The sequence below is a fragment of the Gossypium hirsutum genome, chromosome A02, assembly GCF_007990345.1.
Source record: "Gossypium hirsutum isolate 1008001.06 chromosome A02, Gossypium_hirsutum_v2.1, whole genome shotgun sequence".
Classification (NCBI taxonomy): Eukaryota; Viridiplantae; Streptophyta; class Magnoliopsida; order Malvales; family Malvaceae; genus Gossypium; species Gossypium hirsutum.
Window position 1 is genome coordinate 8,589,068 of NC_053425.1, and position 26,599 is coordinate 8,615,666.

General features: G+C 34.0%; 1 protein-coding gene and 1 long non-coding RNA gene across 2 annotated transcripts in view; one reads left to right on the forward strand and one right to left on the reverse strand.

Moving 5' to 3' along the window:
- Positions 1 to 14,560: 14,560 nt before the first annotated feature.
- Positions 14,561 to 26,599, reverse strand: part of LOC107951593 (uncharacterized) — a 67,926-nt gene continuing 55,887 nt past the window's right edge. Inside the window, exons 59-62 of the mRNA XM_016886689.2 lie at positions 16,012 to 16,368; positions 15,625 to 15,777; positions 15,196 to 15,480; positions 14,561 to 15,049 (exon numbers count right to left, since the gene is read on the reverse strand). Coding sequence (XP_016742178.1) covers positions 14,948 to 15,049; positions 15,196 to 15,480; positions 15,625 to 15,777; positions 16,012 to 16,368 — 897 coding nt within the window. The 3' untranslated portion in view covers positions 14,561 to 14,947. The remainder of the gene's footprint in view (positions 15,050 to 15,195; positions 15,481 to 15,624; positions 15,778 to 16,011; positions 16,369 to 26,599) is intronic.
- LOC107951594 (uncharacterized) lies at positions 16,957 to 19,490 on the forward strand. The gene is made up of 2 exons (XR_001698502.2): positions 16,957 to 17,455; positions 17,730 to 19,490. It is a non-coding gene; the product is annotated as an uncharacterized lncRNA (long non-coding RNA).

The window sequence follows — 26,599 nt, forward strand, 5'->3', positions numbered from 1 at the left end:
CTCGTAAATATTTCTAATAAATATTTACAAAGTTAGTTGTGTGGTTAATTAAGTTTTGGTTAGGTGAATTTGCATGAATTAAGAGTAATTAGGTATAAGGATTAAATTGTATATAAGGTAAAAGTTGAATTATAGATTAAAGAAAAATTAAAAGGACCAAAGAAGCAATTATACTATTGTCTTTAATGAGGTGGATGAAAATATTATAAAATTTTAAAGTAAAAATATATATTATAATATTATATAATATTAAATCTTAAGTATATATATTATATTATAATAATAAAATAAAAGAAAAAGAAATAGGAAAGAAAGAAAGAACAAACGAAATAGAAGGGAAAAAAAGAAAGAAAAGGGAAGAGATCAAAGTTAAGGGTTTCAAAGTTTTAAGTTCAATTGGTTAGTCAATTTAGTCTATTTTTCTTGTAATTTTTAAATTTTTGGAATTCCAATATTAAATACTACCCGACCCATGTCAAAATTTTAGAAATTATTGAGTTTTAAGTGTTGTCTATGTTGAATAATTTTAATATTAGGGATAAATTGATAGATTTTTAAGCTAGAAATGAAAAAGGATTAAATTGTAGAACAAATAGTAAATTTTGCGTAATAGGGACTAAATTGTGAAAATTTTAAAATTTAGGAATTTACGTGAAAATATGGAGTTGAATTTAGTCTAAAGTGGAATTTGTATGAAAACAAAGAATTAAATGTGAAGAATAAAAGTTAGTCTCGGTTTAGGGACTAAATTGGAAATTAGGCAATATTTGAGTAAAAATTGAAATATTCAATATGAAATTGAATTTTGTTGTATTGATGATTTTTAATTGTTTTAATTCCGTAGCTAATGTCTTACTAGAACCCTCGACTAAAAAGGGGAAAGATAAAGTCGACGAGGAATAGCTCGGAATTTTGAGTTTATATTTCTATAATCCGAATTTAGTTGTTAATTGTTATAATTCAATTTAATGTATATGATAAGTGTTGAGGTGAGAATTATTTTGTTTTGCAATTGAAATGGATTGATTTACTATGTGATGAATTTATTGAATTTATATTGATTGAATTGGTATATATATTGAATATATTGATTATTTAAATTGAAATGAATATTGGTTGTATTTTAAAAGTGAATTGGAACCCTATTAACTGTATCTGGCTGAGTCGGATATAGATGGCATGCCATAGGATTGGAAGAGTTCAAGGATTTCTTCGACTTCAAGTCAATGAGACACTGGGCGTCAATTTACTACTTCGGATTAATTCAATGAGGCATTGGGTGCCAATTTACTTCGGTTTAGCCAATGAAACACTGAGTGTCAAATTATTACTTCAAATTATCCGATGAGGCACTGGGTGCCAAACTGATGTGTTTGGTTGGATCCGTGTATCCGTCCAAGTTCAAGTCGTGTTAATAGGGGTAATTAATTGAAATTGCATTATGATTGATGTTAGATGATATGTGTATTATATTGTGAAAAGCTATTTATATAGCAAATATGAGAAATGAGATGTGGTGAAATAAATGAAATGTGATATGGTTATTTAATATTTAGATTGTATATTTGTGATTCCATATATTTTGATATTTGGATTGTAACAGCCTATTTTTCAGTGAAATCGGAAAAGTAGTTTCGGGACCACAAATTCGACCCGAAAATAAAGTTTATTTTTATTTTATTATATGGTCCGTATTATGATAGACATGTTGTGTGAAAATTTTCATACGAAAATTTTATTGATTAAGTGTTTAATTACGAGAAGGACTAAATCGCATAAAATGTAAAAGTTAAATTCTAGTAGCTATAAGGATTAAATAACTATGGAATTCAAAGCTAGAGGTCCTTATATGGTAATTAGACCATTAAAGAAAAGTATGTAGATTTTTGGTGACTCATCCATGGAAAAATTAGCAAAGAGTAGGGACTCAATTGAAAATCACAAAAATTAAAAGATGATAATTAATTAAAAAGAAATTATCATCTTATTTTCATGTCTTCTTCCCCAAAATTTCTATGGAAACCCTAGGAGAGAGGAAGAAAACTTTCCAAGCTTAAAAAGGTATGAAATCAAGTCCCGTTTTTAGTAATTTTTATATTTTTGGAATCGAGATAGTCTAATCTATCTATCTGGGGGACTAATTTGAAAAGTTATCAAGGTATGAAATTTGGGTCATGGATGAATATGCTAAAAATTAGAAATTTATGGTAGAAAATGAAAGGTTGTTGATAGATAAACAATTTTTACAAAGTAATTTTTGATGAAAACATGATTCAGGGACTAAAATGTAGGGTTGTGAAATTTGATGAAAAATTTTGAATTTTTACAAATACATGTACTATAAATTTTGTAATGGGATTTAGGTTAGGCTTGGAATAGGGAATAAATTGCACAAGTTTCATTTTCCGAGTTTAGGGATGAAATTAGAATTTATGGAAAAGTTGGGGCAAAATGGTAATTTTGTCTAGGACGTAAATTAAGTCCAAATGAGTGTGAAATATGAGAAATTGATGATTAAAGCTATTTATATAGATCCGGACAACTCACATTCGAGGTTAGATCGAGGAAAAAAAAGGTTTCGGATTAGTAGATTACTTACGCGAACAAGTGTCGAGGTAAGTTCGTGTAACTTAATCGAGCATGTAAATATGTTCAATTGAATGTTGTGTTGTATGGAATGTGACTTATATCGATGTACATTATTTGAATGTTATAATGAAAATTTTAATACATGCTTGAAATGGTGAAAAGGGGGTTAAATCCCGATTGAATATTGAATTCCGATGAATATATGTGCTTTTTCGAAATGGATGAGGTCCTGCATTTGTTGCTGACGAATTTAGCTCGGACGAGTAATCCTGTTGATCTCATTGTAGAAAGGATTTAGCTCAGATGAGTAATCCTGATATGATACCTCTCGAGTATACGTTATGACTAGGGTTTAGCCTGAATTGGTAATCCTAATTAAGCTCTTCTAAGCATACGTTATATAAAGGATTTAACCTAAACTAGTAATCTTGTTACACGATATGTGGCTAAAGAGTGTGTTCCTTGATTAAGTGCCCTAATGGGTACTCTTGAATGAGAATTGGTGGACTATTGAATCGTACACCTCGAGTGTACTACTTGAGCATCAATCAAAATTTCAATGATTCAACGGACACAACTCTTGACATGATATGAGAATTTTGAGATGAAATGATAATGACTTGAAAGAATATTGCATGATGAGCTCATCTATGTTTACTTGATTGATATGAAGATTTTGGTGACTAACATGTTTAATTGAATGCATGTGTTTAGACAAATTTTGCTAATGGATGGAAAACATGATATTGTATGCTTAGATTTAATAAACGGGATTGGTAAGTTTAGTTTTTTTATACGAACTTAGTAAGCATGTAATGCTTACTTCGTTTTATTTTCCCTGTTTTATAATGCTCGGAAGCTCGCGAAGGTTGGAGATCAGTGGAGCATCGTCACACTATCAACTAGCTTATTTTGGGTATACATAGTAAAATCATTTTGGTATAATGGCATGTATAGGACAACTGACCATTAGTGGCTTGAAAATGATGTTTGTAATCTAGCCATTGGAATGACTAGTAATGGTTGTTTTGATATACTTGTAATGTCATGCTATGGTAGCTAAATATATGTTAAGTAGTTGATCAAATTATGTCTAACATATGGAATATACCAAGGTAAGATTATAAACATGTATGCAAGCAATGATATGCCTCGTTGAATGATGGAATTTGCTTAATTTAAATGCTTGAATTGGCTGGTATTGGATGTGAGTTTTACGTGCAGGTCTTGGTGTGATTTTGGGTGAGAAATGAAGCTAGAAATGGCTTCATTTTGTCCACACGGGCGTGTGTCTAGACCGAATGTGACACACGGCTGAGTACATGGGCATGTGGTTAGGCTGTGTGTCCCATGCACCATAAATTTGAGAAACAAAATGCTCAGAATTGAGCACACGGGCAGAGACACAAGCGTGTGTCTCAGCCATGTGTGTTACACGGCTTAGAACACGGGCGTGTGTCTTGGCCTTGTGAAACTTGCACCTAATTTCGAATTGAACTAATTCACCACATAGCTTGGCACACGGGCGTGTGGCAGGGCCGTGTGCACAAGTCAGAGAGTTACAAGGGGTCAAACACGGCCTGCAGCACAGGCGTGTCCCTTGGACCACATGGGCGTGTGAGCCCTGCACATTGGAAAATTTTTGTAATTTCACAAAAAATTCTTAAAGTTTCCGATTAAGTCCCGACTTGATTCTATTGCTCGTATTGGGCCTCGAAGGTCCATTTAAGGGACATTTTGAAAAAAATCTCTGTTAATTAATAGTAATTTACGTAAATTAACTGTAAATCTTCTGAAAGTTTTGGTAATGCTCCGTAATCCTGTTCCGGCAATGGATACAGGTTAATGGGTGTTACATGGATTATAGAAATACCACTGGGTTTTTACTCAGCGTACGTTTTTGTTTTTCGTGCGCGAGGTAAGTACTTAATTTTGATCGCCAATTCAGATCCAACAACGGTCCCGAACTCAGACGTGGTGATGTTTATCCTTTTGAAATGTGTCGACATGTACCTAGGGTGTCTAATTAATAGTTATTTTGTGGATTGATTGTAAATAAGATTATAAGTTAATATTGGTTGGTTATGTACATATAAATATGTGTTTATGTTTGAGGTCATATTATGACATGTTTAAGTTAATGTTCGAATGAATATGAATTAGGCAAAATAGACTGAATTTGACATGTTTACAAATTGGATTTGATTGATGTTTTATTGATATGTTTTGAAGATATAATTGTGGTACCAATGAGGGTACATTGGTTAGGTACCTAGGATGATTGTTTTGACATGTTTTGGATGTGATCGTGTTTTGAATTGGTTAAATGAATGATTTTTGAGTTGCTTATTGTCCAAGCTTACAGGGAATGGTAAACTTATAGATTAAGATGCATTTTGAGTCCACACGGCCAGACACACGGGCGTATAACTGGATCGTGTGAGACACACAGCTAGCACACATGTAACACCTCTAACTTACATTTGTCGCCAAAATAGGGTTTCAGAGTATTACCGATCAAACAAACATAATTTCAAACATTTCATATTATATAATATTGAAGTCAAAACCAATCAAACTCATACATTTTTGTTCCTTATTTGAGCCCTCGAGGCCAAAAATATGTGTTAGAAACAAGTCGGGACTAATTCGGAAACTCAGAAATTTTTTCGCGAAATATTAAAAATTTTCAAAGCTGCAGGGTTCACACTGCCTGATCACAGGCCATGTGACTCACACGGTCAGGAGATAGGCTTGTGTTTCTGGCCGTATGGGTATTTGAAATAGGGATACACGGTCGTGTCCCAGCCCGTGTTTATACCTGTGTAACTTTTTGACTTGGGTCACACGGTCAAGCCACACGCCCCATGTGCCAAACTGTGTACCCTTCCGAAATGGCTTCGCACGCCCGTGTGCTAGCCGTGTGTCTCACACGGTCCAGTTACACTCCCGTGTGTCTGGTCGTGTGGACTTAAAATGAACCTTAAACAACAAGTTTACCATTCCCTGCAAGCTTGGACAATAAGCAACTCAAAAATCATTCATTTAACCAATTTAAAACACAATCAAACACATCCAAATTATATCAAAACATACATCTTATGTGCCTAACCAATGTACCTTTATTGGTACCACAATTATATCATCAAATCATATCATCAAAGTATCATTCAAGTCTAATTTGTAAACATGTCAAATTCATTCTATTTTGCCTATTTCATGTTCATTTACACATTAACTTAAACATGCCATAATATGACCTCAACATAAACACATATTTATATGTATATAACCAACCAATATTAACTTATAATCTTATTTACAATCAATCCACAAAATGATTAATAGTTAAACACCCTAGGTACATGCCGATACAAAAGGATAAACATCACTACATTTGAGATCGGGATTGTTGTTGGATGCTGAATCAGCGATCAAAATTAAGTACCTAACCTGCGCACGGAAAACAAACCGTGTGCTGAGTAAAACTCAGTGGTATTTCTATAATTCGAATATTTAAAGATAAAATTTACAATATACAATTGAAATATGAACACATATTAATATTTATTTATTACAACAACCATATCATATTTCATTTGTTTCACAAATATCTCAATTCACATACTTGCTATATAAATAGCTTTTCACAATTTATTTTCAATTCACTATTTCACTTCCATTTCTCACACCATGCCATGTCAATATCAATCATAAAACTTTATTATTCATTTACCCCTATTAACACGACTCATACTTGGACAGAAACACAGATCCAACCAAAATACACCAATTTGGCACTCAGTGCCTCATCGAATAATTTGAAGTAATAATTTGACACCCAGTGTCTCATCGGCTAAACCAAAGTAAATTGGCACCCAGTGCCTCATCGAATTAATCCGAAGTAAATTGACACCTAGTGTCTCATCGACTCGAAGTAGAAGAAATCCTTGAACTCTTCCAATCTTATAGCATGCTATCTATATCCGACTCAGCCCAATACAGTTAATAGAGTTTAATTTCACATTTCAGATATAATCAATATCCAATACTGATTTTTCATATAATCACATAATTACACATATATTCATTTCAATTAAAAAAATCAATCCATTCAATATATATATATCTGCTAATTCAATTCATTCAATCAATTATCAAAATATCAATTACTCACCTCAACACTTACCATATACATTAAATAAAAATTACAACAATTAATAACTAGCTTCGAATTATAGAAATACAAACCAGAAATTCTAAGCTATTCTTCATCGACTTTACCTTTTCCCTTTTTAGTTGAGGATTCTAGAATGACGTTAGCCACGGAATTAAAACAATTAAAAAAATCATCAATACAAAACAATTCAATCTCATAATTAATATTTCAATTTTTATTCCATATTTGTCTAAATTTCAATTTAACTCCCTAATTTCAATTTTTATTCCACATTTTTATTCTATATTTTCATTCAAAATCTACTTTAAACTAAATTTAACTCCCTAATTTCACTTAAATCCATAAATTTCAAATTTTTCACAATTTAGTCCCTATTACTCAAAATTTATAATTTATTCTACAATTCAATCCTTTTTCATTTCTAACTTAAAAATTTATCAATTTAATCCCTAATAATAAAATTATTCAATATAGACAACACTTAAAAACTAAAAAATTTCTAAAATTTTAACATAGGTCGGGTAGTACTTAACATTGGGATTCCAAAAACATAAAAATTACAAGAAAATGGACTAAATTGACTAACCAACTAATCTTGAAACTTTGAAATCTTTAGCTTTGGTCTTTCTCCTTTTCTTTCTTTCTTTTTTCTTTCTTTTTCCCTTCTGTTTCGTTTGTTCTATATTCTTTGTTCTTTATCTTTTCTTTATTTATTTGTTTTTATTATAATATAATATAATATAATATATATTTTAACTTAAAATTTTATAATATTTTCATCTTTATGCTGCCTCATTTAAAGACAAGGGCATAATTGCTTTTTTGGTCCCTTTAATTTTTCTTTAATCTATAATTCAACTTTACCCAATATACAATTTAGTCTTTTTACCTATTTACTCTTAATTCATGTAAATTCACCTAACCAAAACCTAATTAACCACACAACTAACTTCGTAAATATTTTTTTAGAAATATTTAAGAGTCTAATTTATGAAAACGAAGTCCCAGAAATGCATTTTTCGACACCCGTGACTATCAAGTTGTTACAACACGGCGTGAGAGGCCATTTCGAAAGGGCACATGGTTTGGCACACGGTTTGGCACACGGGCGTGTGGCTTGGCCGTGTGACCCAAGTCAGAGAGTTACACGAGCTGGGACACGGCCGTGTGTCCCTATCTCAAATACCCACACAGCCTGAGACACGAGCATGTCTCTTGATCGTGTGAGTCACACGGCCTGACCACATGGCTGTGTGAACCCTGCAGCATTGACAATTTTTTAATTTCGCAAAAAAACATTACCCGAGTTTCTGAATTAGACCTGACTTGTTTCTATCATGTATTTTGGGGCTCGAATAAAGGGCAATATGTATGAGTTTGATTGGAATATTATATGATATGAAATCTTTTGAAATTATATCTGTTTGATCAGTAATGCTCCAAAACTCTATTTCGGCGACGAATGTGGGTTAAGGGTGTTACAAATTAGTTAAAAATTAAAATAAAATAGAAGTTGTGATAATTATACATTTAAAAATAATTATAATTTAATAGAAATTATGATAATTATACATTAAAAATAATTATAGTTTAATAGAAATTGTGATAATTACACATTTAAAAAAATTCAAATTTAAATTACAATTATTAGTTAAAAATTTATTCTAACTTTAAAATAAAATTATTACTTGAATAGGACTATAGGCATAAAGTATTGGAAAAAAGTTGTGATAAATATAATTATAAATATAATTATTAGTTTAAAATTAAAAAAATATTGCGATAATTTTATTGATGTCAAATAAAGTTATTACCTTAATAGAATTATAAGTATCTTGATTATCACTTAATTATACTTATAATTATCACTTAATTAAACGACTCTATCCAGCTCAAAATGGCTTGAGCAATATCCGATGGTAGTTGTAGAGTAAGATCATGGGATGATGTTTTAAATAAAAAATCAACCCTCCCTTTACTAGATTATCATATAGATCTGAGGCGATGTGGTTATAAGATCCACAATGCAAAGAGGTAATTTGAAATTCTTGGAATAATTTTATCTGGAGAAATGCAACCTATCAATTAATGCCAAAAACTAAACTTACCCAAACATAATTGAAAGAATGGAACAGAAAAAGTTTCGGCAACATCTTAACAAGGAAAAAAGAATTACTCCATGAAGTTGAGATAGCATAACAAAGACTTGATGATGAGGGGTCAACTTTGAAAGAAAAGATGTTGCATTTGGAACTCAAAAGTATTCTAGAGAAGGAACATACCCTTTGGATGCAAAAATCAAGGATTAATTGGGTGGCAAAAGGTGAAAGAAATACGAGTTTTTATCATGCAATTGTAAGTAAAAGAAGAAAAAAATAGAATAGTATGCATAAAAGATAAAGGAGGAGAGTTTGTGTACATAAAGAGACATAAATGATGCTTTCATTAATACTTTGAAGTTCTTTTCAAAAGAGAGGGGAAGAAATCAAAGAATTCCTTTAGGGACTTGACATTCCAACAATACCAGAGCATTTAAAGAATGAATTGGCAGAACCTGATGTTAAGGAAGTTGTGTTCAGTATTGGACTGCTAAATGCTCCTGGCTCAAATGGTAAACTAACTATCTTCTTCCAGGAAAATTGGAAAACTGTAGGGCCTCATAGTGGAAGCAGTTTGTGAAGTCAATCACTATCAAATATGATCCTATTTTATCTCATGGTAACCATTACATATTCCTTCATGAAAAGGCAATCACTTTCAAATAGTGATCAAGTCATCTATTACAAAGATGGATAACCCTTTTATCAACCATGTAATGCCTATGAGAGAATATCATTTACTCATGTCTCGGGCTATGAATTCCACTGTTGTGAATGACGCCACATACTGTAGAAGCCATACACCTAACGTACCAGCTTTCGGTTCCTTATTTATTTGAATTCAGGCTTTTACTTACGTCAAAATGCACGAGTCACACATACATAGTTCGTCATTCATTTAGGGTTTAGGCATGTCACACTATGAACTTCAAAAGTGAATAATATAAACGGATTCAGGATCTATTCTGCTTGGGTCTTGTTCGATGCATTGTTAGTCCAGTCTGTAACACCCCCTACCCGTATCCGTCATCGGAACAGGGTGCGAGGCATTACCAGAGCTTATCGAATCATTATTAATTAGGGGAAAAAGTAAAACAAAGTAAAACAAAGTAAAACAAAGTGAACATGTAATATTTAATAAATTCGTATAACATGGTAATTAACTTACCGCTTCTCTAAATTCAACATAATTATGCAAAGCATAATTATTAGAATTGATCACAAGCCCTAATGCCTATTCTTATCACATTGTTAGTCATATAATTCATATAAATATCAACTTTCATTAAATTTCTCATATGCATATACTTTTACACATCATTTATTCACATAACTTATAACAATCATATCTATGTATTTTAAATACGCTTTCATAACAATTTGTCTTGATTTCAGACTATCTCACATTGGAGCTTTACTCATCAAAACCTTTGAAATACTATTTTTATACAAATAGTACACTTGAGTTACACAATTCTATAATTTTGAACAAACACATTTATAAAATATATTCCATGTTCATATATATCATAGTCTCATGTCTTCATATATCAAATATATAACCATCATTTTCTTGTGTTTCAGATAAATACATATAACCATACATAAGCATGGCATTCACTATTTCTTCCTGTCTATCACAATTTCAAATGACAGATTCATGTGAATGAGCTCAATAATAACCATGAAAATACTTACCACATTCTTTCACACATGTTTCACTTATAACATATTTTTTTTATATTTGGCTTGGCATTTACTAAGCAATATCAGATATTCATTTATTAGACAATATCAAATATTCAAATTATTCTTTAACATATATAACATTTAATTCAAACATGAATTTATAACATTTTTGATTTTAACAAAGTTTAACATTTACCAAATATAATCGAGCATGTGATCAATTTATGCATAACTCACTCACATATTTTCCTCTTCCTCCTCTCCATTCCACATCCTTAATGTATATAACACGCTTATAAGTAACATTATCTATAATTTCACTATTTACTTATATTTATATTCCAAAGCTGTCCATCCGTGTCATAGTCACTAAATTATTTTTAACTTGAGCTATGGAGCTCCAAATTAAGATCTGCTAATTTTTCCTAAAACTAAACTTACATATATTCTTACCATAAAATTTTTAGAATTTTTGGTTTAGCCAATAAGTACAGTTTATTCTTTAAAGTCACGCCTGTTCTACTGTCTGACAGTTCCGACCCTTCTTCACTAAAAATTAATTATCTCCTCGTACGGGATTCGAATAATGTTTTTGTTTGTTTGTATTGAAAATAGACTCATTTAGGATTCTAAAGATATAAATTTAAGCCCATAATTATTTTTCTCAATTTTTTTATGATTTTCCTAAGTCAGAATAGGGGAACCCAAAATCATTCTGACATTGTCTCACAAAATTTATTATATCTCATAATTTACAATTCCATTGCTTACATTGTTTCTTCTATAAGAAAGTAGTCTCAATAAGCTTTAATTTCATATTTTATTCATCCTATTATTTGATTAATATGATTTTTTGTGATTTTTCAAAGTTAGACTACTGCTGTTATCCAAAACAGTTTTAATGCAAAATGTTGATTTTCATTTTACCCCAAATTTCACAGTTCATACAATTCAATCCTTGCTCAATTAATCCCTCAATTGAGATAATTTTTCTCAATTAATAATTTAGTCTATCATTTTAATCTACTTCATAATCTCTGAAAATCAGAACTTTAGCACTAGACCCTTAATTCCAAACTCTTTCATAATTAGGTCCTAAAATCAATTTCCATCAATTTTAGTTGATAAAATCATTATATATCAAAATTAAAGCTTCAATTCTATATTTATTCATCATATTATTCCAGAACTCATCCATAGAAACTTTAAAAATTAGCCATGGAATAAAAAACTAATGACATAGTAAGTTGGACCCAATTGTAAAAGTCCAAAATCTTAGAAATTTCAAGAAGAAAGCAAGAATTAAACTTACATGAAGCTAGAGTATGAAAATCAACTTGAACCCTCTTCCATGGCTGTTTTTCAGTTGATGAAAATGAAGAGAATTCTAGATATTCCAATTTGGTCCCATTTTTATTTAGCTAATTTTGGCAATTTTCTAATTTTGCCCTTATTTCACCCATTTCCTGATTTTTCTCAGCTATTGCCACCCAAAATATCTTCTTTGGGCTTATTTGCACTTTAGGTCCTTCCTTATTTGACAATTGAGCTATTTAATCCTTTTAGCAACTTTTACCCTTTTTTAAATTTAGTCATTTTTATTTAATTAATCACTCAAACGTCAAAATTTTCTAACAAAATTTTAATATACCTTATTAACGCTCTGTCAATATTTATAAAAATATTTATGGCTTGGTTTATAACACCGAGATCTCAATACTTTTTTTCTCAATATCTTGACCAAATAATTCTTTATAAAACACAATTTACTATTTCAAAAATCTTTTAAAAGCTACATTTGGCTCATAAATATTAAATAATATAATCTACAAGTTCATTTTTTAGATTTGGTGGTCTCGAACCACTATTTCTGACATCGCTGAAATTTGGGCTATTACACAGTCAGTCACATCTCTCTATCTTCTAGGAGTCATCCGCTCCGATGCCCAAGACAAGGTATCTCCCTAATTGGACTTGATAGACGATATATTAGTCTTTCAATTGGTTTGCTCATTTTCATTAGAATAAGGACATGTTTAGGTTCGTCTACTAATACAAGTTGTCTTTCCGTACTACGATCCAACCACATAATACCGCTCAGTATTAGTTAAACATTTAGACAACCAATGAGCAACATTTGCTTTTATTTGCTTTGTGTTCAAAAACCATGTGAGGGCAATTATACAAATTATATTAATGTAACTAATGAATTTGCTTTATTAACCAATCTGTTCTAAAAAATTACAAGTTTATATTGATGAAAATACTACACTTAGGGCACCAGAAGTTATTAGTAAAGTGTATTGATCCATATGGGATGGTAGTTCTGTGAATTAAGATGTATTGGTTCGACAAATTGATTCTCTGAAATTTTTTTATATTGGATGGGGACAACCAAATGAAACCTTTCGTGTGTAGGATATGATCAATCATATGATTGGTTGAAGTGGAACTTGACAAATCAAGGTGGTTTTGATAGAAAAGATATTGATTGGAAGACTCTTTTTTCTATTTTATGATGGCTTTTATGGAAGACCGATAACAATTTTATCTTTGCTAGAACACATAGTTTTATGCAAGAAGTTGTTGATACGAAAGTTTTATGGGCAAGAAGTTGTACAAGTTCAAATACTGCTCAGATTTTGGCCGCTTCTACAGTCACGTCTACATATTAGTGTCCACTTGAGATAGGATGGGTCAAACTCAACACAAATGAGGCGAGTTCGATACGTGGTTCAAATGCTTCGGTTGGGGGAGTCTTTAGAGATTCATCCGCGAGTTGGTTATGTGGTTTCTCTATGAGCACTGATAAGAATTCTATTTTCAAAATTGAGTCAATAGCCATTTAAAAGGGACTTTCTATAGCAAGGGAGTCAGGTTTTAGGTAGTTGGATTTAGAATGTGATAACGCCATTTTGGTGGAGACGACTCCTAATTGGAGGTGCGGCCAGTAGCAGATTGCAAGAATTACAGCTAATTCATCAACTCCTATGTCATAATTGGAAGGTACAGATTTGTCATATCCCTCGGTCCCCGAATAAAGTTGTTGATCATATGACAAAGATTGCAAATGACTATAGCAATAATGTGCAAATATTTGAGGATCCTCTGAGTTCGATTCCAGGGTTGCTGTTTGATGATCAAAATAATGATGTCGTTGCTATGCTTTAGTATTTTCATTTTTCTGTAATAGCAATATGTTGTGTCTTTCTACTAAAAAAAAAACCCAATTTCAACATATACAAAACCCAGATCAAAAGCATTAAAGGAGTGAATTGACTAAAATTATGGTGAGAAAAGCTTTAACTTAAGCCCAAATTAATCATACTCCAAACTACATTTTTTTTAAAAATAATGTTATTTTACATTAATTACATAAAATAACAAATGTATTTTATGTTGAATATATTAAAATATTTTAATTATTATTTGAAAAAAATATTATAATGTTTGAATTGATAAATTAATATATTTTTCATTACATTCAATAATTCAAACAAGACATATTAGGTGCAATTAAAAACACAAAATTTAAAAATCTAATTAAATATTAAATGCGAAAAATGCATTTGAAATTAAAAGCTAGTTTTATTTGGGGGGGGGGGAGGGGATAGATGTTGAATAAGACTTAACTAGCGTGGATTTGGGATACTGAAAATATTATTGTATTTGACGTTCTTCATGAAATTAAGGTTTTCGAAATTAGACAGGTAGTTAAACAGGTTAGGCCACTAATTTGTCGGTCCGAATAATCCAAATGATTCGACTAAATAAATTATTAAAAAATTATAAAAAATAAAAATATTAAAAACAGTTCAATCAGTCTGTACCCCAGACAACTTGTCTAAAGCCTTTCTTCAAATCAATACCCTAACTAATTTCTGATTCAACTAATCAATACAGTCTATTTAGATAACCATGGAATCAAATTCCCTAAATAAGGCTAAAATATCATGAAAATTAAAAAAAGAAAAAAGAAAAGCATCAAACGGATTGACAGATATGAGCCACAATTGTAAATGGTGCATTGACAAGTGATACCATAGAGATGTACAAAAATTGTAAAAAAAAAAAAAAAAACTATACATTTGTTAGTGTTGTTTAAACTTTGGATTGGCATAGAAGATAACTTGGTGGAAGGAAGATGCATATCCATGTTTCTATGGGGCACTGCAAACTAACCATTTCATTAATTCCTTCAAAACTGCAAAATAAGTGAATCCTTGGTGGAAGATGAAGGCGCATTCGTCTGAAAGCTCATTCAATGCTTGAAAATGGATGCTTCAACTTCGTACCTTAGCTTAAAACATTTTTATCGGCAAAAAGTCTGTTGGCATTGATTCCCAAGTTAGTTGTTGCTGTTGCCAAAAGTTGATAGCATACGCACCACCTATTGAGGACACCAGCTGCTAGCAACTTCTTTAGGGATCATTTCAATGGCAGTGCCATCAGTAACTGGAGAATATGGTTTAGTAGCCTTCTTCAGTAGCTCCTGAATCAAGAAAAGAGTCTTAAATCTTTACACTGATGATCCAAGGTCATGCTGTACTTAAAATGGCATCAAACCATCATCTATGCTTACACGTGAACAAACCGACGATGAACATATATGAAATAAAAAGTGATCCAGAAACTAACCTTTGAAAGGTTTCTTCCATATGTGATCATTGCTCGTTCAACTGAAGAGTAAACTTCAAGGGTCTGATGAGTACCTCGGTTGCATTTTATGACACGAACTTGCTCTTTTGTTTCTGTTGGTTTAGCCTTTAGATGGAGTACGAGCCGCGAAGGTGGAGCTTTATGTAGGTCTTTCTTTCCCCGAGTCAACTCCATTGTTTTCAGATCATCCCACGGAACATCCCACAATACTGAACATGGATCCCTCATAGGATTGAATTTCCTCTGAGTGATAAGAGAAGTTTGCTGAAGAAGAAAAAAAATGCAATGTATCCCTTGAGTTTGACCTCCACGTTCAGAAAAACACAAAAAATGAAGAAAAGAAAAAAAAGAGAAGGTAATGGTCAGCCATAAAATATTTCCACTTTCCAGCAAAGTTGATTGACCTACTTGCAATAATATTATTCTCCGATGGGTAACCATGATAATTTTTCCCTTTGGTAGCATGAAATGATCTTCATATGCATCTGATAGTGCAAACTTTCCACGTACTTTGAATATATCAACAAAGAAAGAACCTGATTGCGCCAATTGCAATATGACCTTCAAGATGAACAGAAAAGCCAGTAGGCTAAAGAGTAGTACTCAAACCACAAGCAGGTGATCACCAAATCAAATTTCAAAAAGAAATAAAATAAAACAGACAAGTTGAAAACAGCAAGAGCAAATGGATGACCAAAATTATAATGAAAAAGGGTCTCTTCCAGTTGTCCTACTAATGTATTTAAAGCCAACTACACCAGAGTACTGAGAAGAGGGAATAAAACATAAAAGTACCTGTCCTCGTGCTTTGTACTCATCATACGGCCGAAGCAAACTATCACCAGTAACTGCACGAGGCAGCCTCCTCCGGAGGATCTGTTCATCTGAAGCTATAGCTGATGCTATCTTCAATCTCATAGCATTTGCTCCTTCAGTAGTTTTTGACAAAAGATCCAGAACCCCACTCACAGGCTGTGCGGCCGCTCCTATTATGCCTTTTCCAACACCCTGAACAAAGCCCTCGACACCAGAGCTTTTTGCGCCTTCAAGAGGCTTTGTTAATATGCCTGTAACTCCTCTGAACAACCCTTTTGCTAGTGCTCCACCCCCTTCTCTAATAACATCACCTAAGTCCTCTACACTCTTGCTCTCCTGTCAGAAAAAGATCAAATTGGAAAGAAATGTGAAAGTTCCGAGATGGTTAACTGCATAGCATCGACACCAAAGAAGAGCCCTATTGGATGTCTATTGGCTTTACTATATAGTATCCTAGTAACAGCAGAAAGAGCAGGAGAAAAAGAAAAAGAAACGGTTGACACTCAATTAACTGCACTGCCATATTGTTGAGGTAGGGAGAAAAAGAAAAGAGGCGTTAGAAACTGAAAAGAAAAATTCTGAATTCAGTCTAGTGTGTTTGATGAGAAAAATACGTAGATATTTATTAGGGATGAAAAAAAACCCGATGGGTTCTGACCCTACTTGATCAGTTAGAGTCGGATTCTTTTTAAAAAAAAGTTAGGTCCGGGGTAGATAGGGTCGGGTGAAATTATAAAAACATTTGATCAGGTTTGAGTTTGAGGTAAAATTCATCTCGCTCCATTCCAAGATCTTTATTAAAATGCCCTTAATATATATACATATATTAAAATTTTTCTTTCAATGAATAAATATATAAATTAAAATAAACAAATTAACATTTAAGTTTAAATTAAAAAAATAATTCTTATTTACTTTAAAATAAAAGTTAAAAGAATTAAAAAAAGTAAACTCATTTCATTCAAAATAAAAATAAAACAATTAAATTGAATTCAAATTTAATTAGAGTAAAGTTGTGTCTTTCATTAAATTTCGAGTTTGGGTAGAATTTATTTTTTTAAGATTCAAGATCAGAGCGGGGTCAAAAAATTGGTCAAACTTAGTGTCAGGGTGGGCAAAAAGCCGCCCCAATTTCATCCCTAATATTAATAGTACATATCCTAGGCTAATTATGGAAATAAGTAAATACGTAATCAATAAAATATCTACAAAAATTCTGCTCCTAATCTCTCCTAAAATCTGCCCTATATCCAAACCCTTATTACAAGGAATAAAGCAGTGAATAAATCCCTAAATTAAATCCCTGCATTCAAGGGATTTGTAGTTATAGATTTCCCGCAATTGCCTTCAAGTTTGTGAATAAATATTCTCCATTCCTAGCTTGAATACAATAGTTTGGAAAATTGAGCTACTAAAGCCGTTGGTAAGCTTTATATATCAATTCACTCTCCAACTTCTCTTCGATAAAGTGTTTGTTAATTTAAATGTGCTTTGTTTGGTCATGTTCTATTGGGTTGTGAGCTGTTCTAATTGCAGGTTTGCTGTCCCAATAATTTCATAGGACCATCCCACTTAATTTTCAAATATTTTAAGAATGATCTTCAACCAAAGTAGTTCGCACATACCTTGAGCCATTGCTCAAAATTCAGCCTTTTTACTTTACTGAGCTACTACACTTTATTTTTTCATGTCACTAGACTCCCATCAAAGAAGGTGCAAAATCTTGCGATTGATCTTCTATCAACAATTGATCTAGCATAATCAACATCAATGTATTTGTTACAAGTTGGTTAATTATGCAGCAGCTCGAACACATGATGAATCGCGAAGTGACAAGCTGTGAGATGAACTGTGAAATGACACCGCGAAGTGGCAAAGTGCGAGATGCAGCTGAAGCCTTGGTGCATGCAGGTTTCATCGAGTTGCATGGCAGACTAGTTTAGTTCATTTGGAACTTAGTTTTGTTATGTTTACACTTTACAGCTTAGTTAGTTGATGCATTGAGATAGCTTAGTGGGGTTAGTTGAGTATTTGGTGATGTATTCAACTTTAAATGTATTGTTTTCTTGTTGAATGATAGAACTAATAGATACAAGCTCCTTCGCTGCATGTTTTTGCTTCTTGTTCTCTGTTTTTCTTTGACAATATCACCAACAATTGGAATCAAAAGTCTGTCATCTTTGAGGGTTATTGTTTTTGTTTGTATTTTCTTGTCAAGAAAGAAAGAACCAACTTTGTTTCTTTGTTGTAGCTGCTAACATGTCTAGGGAGTTTTTCACCACCACCACCTCCTGTCTTTGTTGGAGAGAACTACCATATTTGGGTAGTCAAGATGAAGACTTACCTCCAGGCTTTTGACTTGTGGGAGGTAATAGATGTTGCTAGGGAGCCACCACCTTTGAGAGCAAATCCATCCATTGCTCAAATGAGGTAATATAGTGAGGAGTGTGCCAAGAAGCATAAAGCAATGTCATGCCTTCAGAATGGTGTATCAGATGTGATCTTTACCAGAATCATGGCCGGTGAAACTCCCAAACAAGCTTGGAATTAGCTGAAAGAGGAGTTCCAAGGCTCAGAAAAGACAAGGCAGCTACAACTCATCAACTTGAGAAGGGATTTCGAGAACTTGAAAATGAAGGAGACTGACACTATCAAGCAATATTCAGATAGAATTATGACTGTTGTGAACAGCAGAAGGTTGCTGGGAGATCAATTTAGTGACAACAGGATTCTAGAGAATGTTATAACCACTCTCCCTGAGAGATATGAGTCTAAGATTTCCTCTTTCGAAGACTCAAGAGATCTGTCAACAATTTCTTTATCTAAGTTGATAAATGCTCTCTATGCTCAAGAGAAGTGGAAAGGAGTATACATCAAACAGGTTCAAGAGTTTGAGTGAAAGTAAAGAAAAACAAAGGAGAGACAGTGGAAATGAGAAGTATCCATCTTGTTCTCATTGCAAGAAGAACACTCACTTGGAGAAATATTGTTGGTTTTGGCCAGATATCCAATGTAGAGCCTGCAAATAGCTTGGTCACATGGAGAGGCTGTGCAAAAACAAAAGGCAATTACAAAAGCATAATGCTCAAGCTTAGGCAGCTGATGGAAACCAAGCTCAGGAGAAGTTGATGTTCATTGCCTCATGTTTTGCAACTAATAGCAACATTAGAAAGCACTGGCTCATTGACGGCAGCTGTACTAATCATATGACTTCAGATGCAAGCTTTTTCAAGAAGATTGACAAAAGTTTCAACTCCAGAATTAGAGTTGGAAGTGGCTAGTACATCAAGGTAGAAGGGAAATCAGATGTTTTAATCAACACTCCATCAAGTACAAAGATTGTTTTAGATGTTCTTTTTGTACCTGAAATTGATTAAAATATGCCAAGTGTTGGTCAACTGCTTGAAAGAGGTTACTCAAATGTGTTTAAAGTTAAAGAATGTTTGATTCTTAATCCATGTGGGTGTGAACTTGTATCAGTTGCTATGTCTGATAGAAGTTTTGTTGTGGACTGGAAATTAGCAACTTTTAAAGCATATGCAAACTCAATAGAAGAAACTAAGTTATGAAGTAAGAGAATGGGCATGTTAATTACAGGTCTCTAAGTCAATTGTCCAGGAATGATTTAGTTGAAAACCTATCAAAAATAGTTGAGCATGAGGATTTTTGTAAAGTGTGTCAACTTGGAAAGCAAACAAGACTTCCATTTCCAGTTAACAAAGCTTGGAGAGCCACTGATAAACTACATTTGGTCCATATTGATGTATGTGGACCTATGAAGACATCTTTCTTAAGTGGCAACATGTACTTTGTTTTGTTTATTGATGATTGCACAAGCTTTTGTTGCGTATAATCCTTGAAGTTGAAGTCAGAAGTAGCAGAAGTCTTTTGGAAGTTCAAAATAGCTGTTGAAAATCAAGCTAGCTGCAAATTGAAGATTCTCAGATCAGACAATGAAATTGAGTATACATCAAACAGGTTCAAGAGTTTGAGAAACAATGTTAGTGTTTGCAGCATGGAGGCTGAGGAGTGTTACAAGTTGGCCAACAATGCATCAGCTCGAACACATGATGAACTGTGAAGTGACAAGCTGCGAGATACTATAGCATTCAATGAGCTACTTTTAGATGAAAAGTCTTCAGATTATTCATAAACTAACTAATAACAATAACTTCATATCCTATACTCAGTTGTGTCTAAGAGAAATGAGTTTTCCAGCTAGTCGTTGAAACAAACAGTACATGACTTCATTAAAATTTATAAAATTTGATTTCTTTTTGTTAGGATATTGTGTTTTGATTTATTTTGAATTCTTGTTAGTTGAGTATTGTTCTATAAATACTTCAATTTCAATAAATGAAAGTATGTTTCATTCTACCTTATTATCAGTCTCTTGATGGTATCAAAGCCTTCAAAGCTCAAATAAGCAAAATTTGATTTTTTCCCTTTCTCTTTGACCTTTTTTTTCTTCCTTCCTTCTGCCTCACATAAAAATGATCAATACTACAATTATTAATGTCGATAACACAACTACTACAAATACCATTATCCACTTCAATTATGCTTCTCATCTACCGATAACATAGTCTATTATAGCATCTTCTTTTCTTTCACAAGTTGAAGATTAGGATTTATGGGAATAATTGCTAGTTTGCATATTGTTCTGTAACATGCTTCTGTTGAGAGATAAAAATTCTTTTCTTAGAATGAGTGACCTCAATCCTAAAAAAATACTTGGAATGTCTTGGTGGATATAATGGTTGCTTTATGCATTTTCTAATTCCCTTCCTACGGGCAATCGGAAGATCTTGGTCATTATGAGATTCAATTTTACCTTTAAATGGACAGTTAGAAATTGTTACCTCATGCAAAGGATTTGAGTTGGACTCTTAGACCTGCATAGGTTCATAAACAACATCTTCCTCCGTGTGAATACATTACCAAATCTTACATTTTAGGCACAGGTTCAAGAATGAGTTCAAGTATAACTACAGGATCAAACATGGGTTTAAAGGGACCTTTAGGCACATGGTTGGAACAAGATGAATAAGAAGCTGCAAAATTGGATGTGCGAATAGATGACAAGTTAAGCAAAAAGTAACACAGACCAATTTTCTTTGATGAAGGGTGGTAACACTTACTCTTTTTGAGTTGAGGGATATCCCACAAAAACATATTTTAGAGCCATTGAATTTAATTTAAATTATTTTGATTATGATTATAGAAAAATGACAAATACTCGAAAATTTGGAGGGCAAGCAGGTTTGTAGTGTTAAAATTTGGAAAAAAGAATGTTGAGTGGCTGTAAGAATTCTCTACTGAAATAATGGGAGACTTATAAAATGGCTTCCTTTGTTTATTGATAAAAACCTCGATTTATAGAAGTAAAGATAGGCAATTACATTTAAAATAAAAATAAGATAAAAAATGATAAACAATAATAAAACTTTTTTTGAATATTTCAACTATTGAAAGCTTTGAAATAAAAAAGCTCTAATATTTTTTAAGGCTATTTTTCCTCTTTGCTACCCCATTTTCTTGTGGGGGTATTCAAACAAGAAGACCCATGTATTGTTACTTTTGAAAATATGGGGTAATAAATAATTTGATTGAAAGAGTCTCTAGCATCCCCAAACCTAAACATTTTGATATCAACCCCAAATTGATTTTTGACCATGGGAGCGCTATATTAACCTTAAACTTAAAGTAAAAAAAAATCAAAGTAACATCTGTGCAATGATCAATGGAAGAAAAAAAAGCCATCTTACCCTTGAAACATTAGAAATGGTAGATGGACTAAAAATATCCTTCTGATCAAGATGGAAAGGTGTTGGAATTCCTAAGATTAAGGACATAAAACTTACCTTATTACTAGGAGTTCTCTTGTAAATAGAAACTAATCTCAGTCACTGATTCTTAGGAGGTTACTGTTTTTTAGGGATTGTTTTCCTTGTTTGTGTGAATTCCTCTCTTTATAGGTGTAAATTAATTAGCAGAATAATATAATCTTTTTCTCTAAGTTTCTTCATGGTATCAAGAGCTTTAGGATTCATTCGATCCTGCTCATTCGTCTCTAATCTCCCTTTCTAAAAATCCCTCCGGTTTAGTCCTCCTCCTATGGGTGACGTCAATGAAACTCTGTCTGAAATTGAGACTTCACAAATAACTCAGAATGTCAATCAGGGAATCACTCAAGGTGAACTTAATTCCTCCCTTATAATCACCAATCATCGGTTAAATGGGAAAAACTTCTTACAATGGTCTCAATCGGTTCTTATGGTGATTCGTGGTCATGGCAAATTAGGATACATCAATGGAGAAATTCCACGACCAACCACAGCAGACCCGACTTATGCCACTTGGGAACTCAACAACTTGATTGTAATGGCTTGGCTAATTAATTCGATGGAAGGCCATATAAGCCGCACCTATCTTTTTTTCAAAATTGCAAAAGACATGTGGGATGCAGTCAAAGAAAACTACTCGGATCTTGGAAATGCCTCCCAAGTATTTGAGATCAAGCTTAAGTTAAAGGATATCCGACAAGGGACACTCGAAGTAACTCACTACTACAAAAATCTAAAATTTTGTGGCAGGAGCTGGATATGTACTATGAGGCAGATTGGAGTGAAGGATTGGAACACACCAAGTTTATGACTCACCTCAACAATGAATGTCTTTATGAGTTTCTAGCAGGACTGAATCGTGAGTTAGATGAGGTCCGTGGCCAAATTCTGGGCAGATCACCTTTACCAACCATCGATGAAGCATTTGCAGAAGTTAGAAGAGAAGAAAAGCGCCGTCTTGTCATGATGGGAGACTCAAAGGAACCTAAACATGTGACAACTCTTGGCAACCGGTCTACTGAGACCTCTGCCCTCATCTCCAGAGGTCCACAGCCACAAAAACCACGTGCTGGAAATGATTCTGGATCAACCAGGCCATGGTGTAACCACTGCAACCGTGTTGGTCATACAAAGGAAAAGTGCTTCAAACTCCATGGCTATCCTGAAAAAAAAACAGAAGGATAATAAGACTGCCCTGTTATCCTCCACTGCTGCAGATGATGTTCTCGATGTTTGCCTAACCAAAACCCAACTTGAGACTCTCCATAAGATACTTGGTACTTCCACTGCTCATGGATCTCTAGCCACCCAAGGTACTGCCCTCAATATTGCCTTTGAATCAAATAATCAATCCTCTTGGATACTCGATTCGGGTGCATCCGATCACATGATAGGTAGCTTTACTTTGTTTCACACCTACACCCCTTGTCATGACAAGTCCCGAATCCGCATAGCTGATGGTTCTTACTCACTTGTGGCTGGAGTAGGAGAAGTACAAATAACAGAGAATTTTTCTCTCGATAAAGTCTTATATGTCCCAAACTTGTCCTGCAATTTACTTTCAATCAGTAAACTTACTAAGGATGAAAAACTTCTTGCTGAATTTTCTGCAATTGGATGTGTGATACAGGAATAGAAATCGGGGAGGATGATTGGCACTGCTAAAGTTGATGATGGACTGTATGTTTGGAATAAAGACAGCACACAAGGAGGATTGGCTCTATCCACTTCAAAAGAGGACACAATTATGTTATGGCACCGTAGGTTAGGGCATCCAAATTTTTTGTATTTGAAAAAACATCTTCTGTTGTTATTTCGAAATAAAAGTATTAATTCCTTGAAGTGTGAAATTTGCCAATTATCCAAACATACCCGTGTGCCATTCCCATTAAAACCATATATCCAGTCCCAACCATTTTCATTAATCCACAGTGACCTATGGGGAGCCAGCCGAGTGAAAAATATTACAGGGGCTAGGTGGTTTATAACATTCATTGATGATCACACTAGAGTATGTTGGGTCTATCTCCTCAAAGAAAAATCTGAAACACTCAAAGTATTCCAAAATTTTCACTCAATGGTTCGAACCCAGTTCAACTCTACCATACATACTCTCCACACTGACAATGGGAGAGAATACTTTAACTCTGTCCTAAGCCCATACCTTTCTGACCAAAGCATCATACACCAAAGCTCTTGTCCTGACACTCCTCAACAAAACGGGATCTCCGAGAGAAAAAATCATCTCCTTGCTGTAGCTCGAGCCATATGTTCACCATGAATGTTCCAAAATACTTGTGGGGAGAAGCTGTCCTCACTGCCTGCTATCTCATAAACCGAATGCCATCAAAGGTCCTCAATTTCCAAACACCTCTAAATACCCTTCTAAAGTTCTTTCCTCTATTTCGTGTCCCTAATCTTCCAGCCAAAATATTCGGTTGCAAAGTTTTTGTCCATAACAATCAACCAAATCAATCCAAACTTGATCCTTGAGCCCACACCTGTATTTTCATTGGATATTCCCCCACACAAAAAGGCTATAAGTGTTACTCACCAACCTTGCGCCGAATGTTTGTCTCTCGGGATGTTACCTTTTTTGAAAATGAACCATACTTTGCAGCATCTCATCTTCAGGGGGAGACTTTCAATGAAGATGAGACCCTTAATACTCTCCTCATTATACCTCATGATCCTACAACTACTATCACAAACAAGTCTAACAACCAAGGTGCTATGATAATCCCAAATTTAGAGACTGTTTCCCCTGTGCAGCAAGAAATTAGCCGGATCCTTCCAAATAACAATACCACCAACGAAGTACAGTCCTCTGAAGTACAGCCCCCTGATCAAGGAAAACATAAAAAACAGGTTCCCAAAATACAGGTTTACTCTCGAAGGAATCGTTCTCCTGAAACTGATACAACAGTGCCAATTGCATCCCCAACCGAGGACTGTTCTGAAACAGAAGTCTCACCTCCGTCACCATCCATCTATCTTCCAATTGCAGTTCGAAAGGGCACAAGGAGCTGCACTCAACACCCTATTTCTCGGTTTGTATCCTATGAGAATTTATCTAAGTCTTACAAAACTTTTGTGACTAATGTGGATTCTGTAAAAACTCCAAAAAATATAGAAGAGGCTCTTGAATCAGCTGAGTGGAGACAAGCTGTGATGGAAGAAATGAAGGCCCTCAAAAACAATGAAACATGGGAAGTCTCGGATCTACCTAAGGGAAAAAAAACAGTAGGATGCAAATGGATCTTCACTACGAAATTTAAACCCGATGGCCGTATTGACTGATACAAGGCTCGACTTGTGGCTAAGGGCTTCACTCAAACTTATGGTCTTGACTACGACGAGACGTTTGCACCAGTTGCCAAGCTAAACACCATTCGAGTCCTCCTATCTCTTGCTGCCAACCTTGATTGGCACTTGACTCAATTGGATGTAAAAAATGCTTTCCTCAACAGAGAATTAAGTGAGGAAGTGTACATGGATTTCCCACCCGGGTTTGAAGAAAGCAAGGGCCAAGTGTGTAAGTTGAAGAAATCCTTGTATGGGCTGAAACAATCTCCACGGGCGTGGTTCAGCCGATTTGCAAAAGCTATGACCAGCAGAAATTACACTCAAGGGCAGGCAGACCACACCATGTTCTACAAGCACTCGGAAAAGGGAAAATGCTGCATCCTCATCGTTTATGTGGACGATATAATATTAACAGGAGATGACTCAAGCGAAATTGTGAGGTTGAAAGAATTCCTTGGTACAGAGTTCGAGCTTAAAGACTTGGGGAATTTTAAATACTTTCTTGGTATGGAGATGGCAAGGTCCCAAGCAGGTATTTCCATCTCCCAAAGGAAATATGTTCTTGATCTATTGTCAGAAGTTGGTTTGATGGGCTGCAAACCAGCCGAAACTCCTATGGAATTTAACCTTAAATTGGGAATTGATGAGGATGGAGAAGAAATCGACAGGGGGAGATATCAACGACTAGTAGGAAGACTCATCTACTTATCTCACACCCGTCCAGACATAGCCTTCAGTGTAAGTGTTATCAGTCAATACATGCATGCCCCGAGGGAGAAGCACCTAGAAGCTGCATATAGAATATTAAGGTATCTGAAAGGGACTCCTGGTAAAGGCCTACATTTCAAGAAAACTGCCAACCAGAATGTGGAAGTCTACACTGATGCAGTCTGGGCAGGTTCTGTTAACAATAGACGCTCTACAAGTGGCTATTGTAGTTATGTTTGGTGTAACCTCGTGACGTGGAGAAGCAAAAAACAGTCTGTTGTAGCACGCAGCAGTGCAGAGGCAGAGTATCGAGCACTATCTCATGGTATATGCGAAGGAGTTTGGATACAAAGACTTATGGGGGAACTAAAAGTGCCTTACACCAGGCCTATGAAAATGTACTGTGACAACCAGGCAGCTGTTAGCATAGCACATAATCTTGTGCATCATGATCGCACCAAACATGTGGAAATAGATCGCAACTTTATAAAAGAAAAAATACACTCAGGAGAAGTGTGCATCACTTAACTACCTACTAGACAACAAGTTGCAGACATATTAACTAAAAGTTTGAACAGAAACATGTTTGAAGAAGTTATTGGCAAGCTGGGTTTGATAAACATCTACACTCCAACTTGAGGGGGAGTGTTGGAATTCCTAAGATTAAGGACATAAAACTTACCTTATTATTAGGAGTTCTCTTGTAA